The sequence below is a fragment of the Rhododendron vialii genome, chromosome 4a (assembly GCF_030253575.1).
Source record: "Rhododendron vialii isolate Sample 1 chromosome 4a, ASM3025357v1".
In the NCBI taxonomy this organism is placed as follows: domain Eukaryota; kingdom Viridiplantae; phylum Streptophyta; class Magnoliopsida; order Ericales; family Ericaceae; genus Rhododendron; species Rhododendron vialii.
In genome coordinates, this window is record NC_080560.1 from 6689379 (window position 1) to 6695378 (window position 6000).

Sequence of the window (6000 nt, forward strand, 5' to 3'; positions counted from 1 at the left end):
GAAAGACTTTTAAAAGGTTGAGATCTCACTTGCGTTTATGTGAAGATGTGAATTACATAATGGAAGGAGGTATGGTCAGCACCTAACATTTTATTTGAAAGTATTTTTCACAATATTGTTCCAGTAGAGGTGTTGTTTCGCAAAAAGGTCGTTGTTAATCCATGATCTCCGTGAAATGAATGAAAGTGATACGTTTGAATAGAGTTAAACCGACGCGCGTACGTAGCGCGTCGGCATCTCACTAGTAGAAAACTAAAGCAATTAACTTCATAGTTTAAAAACACAGTAACAAAATATCGACAAATATCGTTGAAATCTAGACATTTACCCGCACCATTTCGTGGCATCCATGGCAGAGAGACGAAGCTTGGTATATACAAGCAACTGATTCGGTCCGACATCCAACACCATGATAATTAACTTTCTCTACGATATCAAGACAACAATCCACACTAAGCCCAACTAAGAGGAGATCAAAGCGAAGTCGTCCCTTTAAGTTTTTGAATAGAGATGCCACAAAGACATAAGATACAGAACAGAGAAACAGACCCAGAGAACCAAAACACAAATCGAAGGAAACAAATACGTGCAAGTATTACGACGCTGGTTATCCTAACTTGATCAAAACAGCGACTGCGTGACAATACCCAGATGGATAGTTCACTCTTAGAAGCACCACCATAATCTGTTTATCAGCCGTCTTTCTTTGAAGAATATCCCGTTTCTTTCAAACAGTTGAATTTCTGCACATTCATTAGTAAATTATAGGCCAGATATTAGCATATATATAGAAGCAATTAATTCAATTCTTTCACTTTCTACATATGCCCATCTCGAAATATAATGACAATTTCACCTTTTCTTGTATCGTAAGTTAGTTCTATAATCGAGCCTATTCTATCACCAGACCCAAATTTAAGTATATATGGCACTTCCTATAAACTAAACTAAATTGAAAAGAAACGAAGCCAAATCCATATAGCAAAAGCAAGAACAAAGGGACAGAGCATTGGAGGTGGGATCTTTTTACCAGCCCCAACATTTACATTCTAGTCCCATTAATTAGAAGGGTTACAAGACCCAACACCCATTGATGTACCAATGTTCTAGCTAGCACCCAAAAAGAGCTAAATATAGCATATGCAAAACGCAAGAAGTGAGTTAAAAATCTATCTTGCAACTCAATTCTTCCTTGTTGACTAGAAATTGGGAAGATGTCTTTCTCCACTAGCTTCTGTACCAAAAGGATTGGGATTTAAGTTAACATAGAGAGCATAGCTTCTTGAGTCATCTCTTTTGAACTTGCCAAGGCCCAAGAAACAGGACTATATATCTGGCACTTCCGTACTGAGCACCAAAGCAGCCACCTGCCTTTTGGTTGAAGATTTATCGAGTCAATCTTTTGAGCCCTTGATTTATCCTATCGACTAAGAGGCTTATCCGTGGCCGCGTTGGCCCTAGGCCCCTGCTCTACGTTCATCCATGCCACAGTCGCCATATCTATCTCAGAAAAAGAGAGACAAGCTAACTCTACACTGATTCCATACTTATAAATCGCCTACCAAGCAACTTTCAGCAATAAAAACATGATAAATACGCACTAACATCCAAATTCTTCTAAAAAACATGTTGTCCTCAGTCATTCCAGTGTTGTTGGCTCTCATTTGCTGCACTATTTGCACCTAAAGTCCAACCATGTCCGGATTAAAGTATATTTGGCAACAAGAAGTTTTTTGTTAACATCACAAAACTGAGGTTTATTTTGGATCTTATCTTCTGAAGAGGATGATGTAATTATTCCTCACCAAAGAAAGGATGAAGCAAGAAAAAGGGGCCTAGGAAAAGAGATGATTATCATGCCGAAGGTAGCAACTGCCAAAAGGAGCATATTGAGTTGATTTGATTTGGCAAACCGAATAAAATGAAGTGAAATGATTTAAAAGGGTCGAAGAAAAAATTTGGGGGGAAAATTTGTCACTATTGATAAACATGTTTATCTGGGATTTGAGAGATGTCGGAAATGTCCCCATATAACATCTTAATAGAACTATGAGCCTTTATAACATCTTGCTAGAACTGAGCATCTTTATACACCAATGTGAATTTTATAGTTGGACACATCAAGAGAAAAATCTCACAATTACAACTTCTATACGTTCAAGTGGCGATGAAAACAGTAAGAATCAAAGAAACAGAGGAATCAAATCATTTTGCTGAAAACAATACCACAACAATCTAACATGCTAAGCAACAAAAGCGAACAAAGAACAACATTGCCATGGAGGGAAATTGCAAACAGACGAAACAGTGGAAAGGTTTGCAGTACATGATTTATACTCCGAATAACAAGCAATTATCTTGGTTGGGCATATGTACCTTAAAATTTTCTCCTTTTGCAACATTCATGAGTGAAAGCAAGCTAGGGACATGAGCAAGCCTAAAAAAGCATGTTCCACTATTTCCGAAAGTATGAATGTTCCTCAGGCAATTCGATCTGGGATCATAAAGCACAATAGAATACGCATTAAGTTCAAATATCAAGATTTGTCCCTCCCTCCAGAATCAATATTGGCTCATAATAGCAGACGCGACAGTCGTCAATGACAACGTTTTTACTCCAAGATTCCATTACCCCATAATCCTTCATCACCCATACTTCAGCAACACCACCCCCACCAAAATCACATATAGAGAGACAACCTTGAAGCACTCCCAGATACATATAACCCGAGCATTCTCTGTGAACCGGACCAAACTCAAAAGGTTCAGGAACTGCCCGAAATTGTTCACTTCCAAAGTCAAAACAATAAATGAAGTCTTCACTGAGTGCATGAGAAAGCCAGTGAAGCGATCCATTGAGGAATGCGTTAAATGAGTGACTATGAACTATGGTGGAGATTTTTCCTATGCTTCTCCATGACCCTTCACCAAGCGTATATATCTCAGCCTCACATGTTTCCCGATCCATCACAGGGTCAGTAACCCAAGACCGAAAGGACTGTACCACTTTATACTGGTCAGTCATGGGGCTATAACCAAAAGCAACACAAGAAAGGTCTGAAATTGGGCGGACACTTGGACATTTAGGAAGTGTAACTAATTCGCCTAAAAGAGGATTACATATACAAATCAGGTCATCAGAGCAAGGGCCAGAGTTAGAGTTAGAGTCGCCAGACAAGCACAGCAATCCATTGCAGGAGTTAACTATGTTGCATGGGATGTTGGGGCCTTTTGGGAGGTTAATTTTGGTGACGAATTCCTTACGGGCATTACGAGGACGAATGAGGGGAGTAGTCTTGAGGTCGACCAAATTGAGTTTCCACGATCTGCGTTTACAATCGAGGGGTTTGAACAAGAGACTGAGCTGTGATTTAGAGAGATGTAGATTGGCAAAATGAGGGTCAGAGATGAGAGAGAGCCATTCCTTGCAAACACGGCGGAAATTGAAGAGGGATTTCATTGGGAGCCTTGAGAGGATGTCAATTACGATGTGGGCTGGGAGTTCTGGATTACAACAGCTGCCCATTGTTTGACAACCTTCTTCTCCTTTTTCCTTGCAGATTTGATTCGCTTCGTGTTTGTTGATAAACTGTGTCTCTGCTATTCTTTTTCTTCTGTTGATTGACATTACATTCTCTGTGAGTAAAGAATACAAAGGGATTGATGTTAGACACTAAGATACATGTTAGGAAAGTAAATCGTTAAAAATCTGGTGTATTTTCATAAGGCAACAAAATTTGGTATCTAGAAAACCTAAACGAACTAAGGAGCTTGTATAACAAGATCACCAAAACTAAAGCATGAACAATGACTCCGTCTAAAGACTCTAAACATGAAAGACAATAATAAAACCCAAACCTCTAACTGACATAGCATCTCCACTCATGACGCATTTCTTCCCTTAAACCCTTTTTTGGGTAAAAGGAGCAAACTCATCTCCAATGGCATATACCCATTTCTATACCCAAAATGAGTTTTGCCCATTTCTCTACCCCATTATGGGAAAATCCAAGCCTTGACCCATTTCCTTTAGCCTTTTTTTCAAGGCTCAATCTAATCCTTCTTACACACCATGTTGCTATTGAAAACCTTTTTTGGGTAAAGATTGGGCTTTGCCATTGGAGATGCTCCTACCCAAATTGAGTTTTTGCACACATTTTTACTCAAATGTGGATAAAATTTGGGCAAAGTGTTGACTTTGGGACCCTTTTGTTGACTTTTGTGGCTCCAACCCACGCTTGCATTTACTCAGCAGACAAGGAGCCTCCCAAATCCTCTGCTGATATCCTCCAGTATCCTTCAGCCTCTTTTGGAGTAAATGAAGGCAGACTTCCGTGGCAAATGAACAGGGTCTCATCTGGCTATAAATGGAGACCCTTTGGCTCAAAGTTTTGTATCAGAAATCAGAGAGAAGAGAGTGATACACGAGTGGATTGTGAGACAATACTGTGTGAGTTTGAGATTGTTGTAATACTCCTCTAGTAAATATAGTGAATCCGCTGCCTCTCCGTGGACGTACCCGATTATTGAAGAACCACGTAAATCCTTGTGTTTCTCTGTGTTGTGTGTGTTTGTGTTTGCTTGGTTTGACTCTGATTTAGCACTACACCTTTATGGCTCCATCCTCCAACACAGTTCTTATCATCCAAGTGTACAATCGGAGACACTCAACTGCACAGAGTAATTGGCCAGCCATCCCCAACCACTGCTATTGGATTCTGTCTCTACTTGTATTACCTATAAATGGAAGCTTAGAGCTTCATTGTATAGCATCTGGAAAGGACTGTGAATATTAGCAATGCAGTGGGTCAGAGTGTTGAGTGTTGTGAGGAACACCTTGTAAAGCTCCGGCGTCAAAATGATTTGCTCCGGTTACCTCCCTGGAGTACCCGATCTTGGGGAACCACGTAAATACTTTGTGTATCTGTGTCTGGGGTGTGTGCGTGCGTGTGTTTGTCGGTTTCGATCCCGTGAGGCACAACACAAAGGCGTGAGATGCTCTAATATTATCCTATGTAAACAGATTCCAGATCTAAAAAAAAAGAAGAAGCAAATCCTTGAAAAACTAACCCTAAAACTAGAGAAGAGAGAGCGAGAGAGACATTTAGAGCATGAAAGAAAAGAAAAGAAAAAGTTACCCAGAATTTGACGATCTTGTTCTTGTTTGTGGGTTTTGTCTTCTTCATCGCTGCCGATTACCTGCGTATCTCCTGCTTTTCGTTTTGTGCTACTAGTAGACATCGTTTCTATAGAGATTTACAAAAGAAAACAGCGGTTTAGCGAGATTACATAAATATCAATCCATGATAGTACTAGATTTTTGGGCGGCTGTTTCTGGAGGGAACTCTTTGTTGATATTGGCGCCAAAAATGAGCAAGCCATCGGGATTCGGGTCCATTAAAGTGTGGCCTCTTCGGACGCAAATGGTTTTAGAGAGACAGTGAGGGGCTGTTTGATAAAACTGAAAGCTGAAAAATTAAGTACTGGAAACTGAATACTGAAATTTTTAAGTTGAAAAGCTGTTTGATAAATATATTAAGTACTGAATTAAAAAAATGATGAATTAATTTTGTTCCAATTCTATCTTAATTTACTAACGGTCACAATATACTTTTGGTAATGGTGGTGGAGTGGTGGTGGAGGTAGTAGGAGTGCTAGTAGTGGTGGTGGTGGTGGTGGTGGTGGAGTAGTGGTGGTAGTGGTGGTGGAGTGGCGGTGGTGGTGATGGTGGTGGAGTGGTGGAGGTGGTGGTAGGAGCGGTGGTGTGTGGTGGTGTAATGATGGTAGTGGTGGAGTGGTGGTGGTGGTGGTGATGTGGTGGTGGTGGTGGTGGTGGTGGAGTGGTGGAGCTGGTGATGGTGGTGGTGGTGGTAGTGGAGGAAGTGGTGGTGGTGGTGGAGGAGTGGTGGTGGTGGTGTAGTGATGGTAATGGTGGGGGAGTGGCGGCGATGGTGATGGTGGTGGAGTGGTGGGGCGGTGGTGGTGGTGATAGGAGCGGCG

At 41.0% G+C, this 6000-nt stretch overlaps 1 protein-coding gene across 4 annotated transcripts; it reads right to left on the reverse strand.

Annotated features, from left to right (window-relative positions):
- Window positions 1-306: 306 nt before the first annotated feature.
- On the reverse strand, window positions 307-5408 carry LOC131322943 (F-box protein At3g07870-like). 4 transcript variants are annotated; one of them, XR_009199022.1, is made up of 3 exons: window positions 5139-5408; window positions 2377-3614; window positions 307-743 (listed from the first exon to the last, which is right to left on the reverse strand). XR_009199022.1 is itself a non-coding variant. In XM_058354543.1 (2 exons), exons 1-2 carry the CDS (start codon window positions 5239-5241, stop codon window positions 2531-2533), a joined length of 1209 nt encoding a protein of 402 aa, XP_058210526.1. In that variant the 5' UTR covers window positions 5242-5408; the 3' UTR covers window positions 2257-2530. The 4 variants fall into 4 exon arrangements, 1 of the variants encoding a protein (XP_058210526.1); XR_009199020.1 differs by having other exon boundaries at window positions 2377-3636; XR_009199021.1 differs by lacking the exon at window positions 5139-5408 and adding an exon at window positions 3870-4197 and having other exon boundaries at window positions 2377-3636.
- Between the last annotated feature and the right edge of the window lie 592 nt (window positions 5409-6000).

Excerpts from the sequence above, each read along its gene's own strand:
- LOC131322943 (XM_058354543.1), bottom strand. The coding sequence starts at position 5,241 with ATGTCTACTAGTAGCACAAAACGAAAAGCAGGAGATACGCAGGTAATC. Across the intron at positions 3,637-5,138 it reads ACAAGATCGTCAAATTCTGG|AGAATGTAATGTCAATCAAC; the intron begins GTAACTTTTTCT and ends CTTTACTCACAG.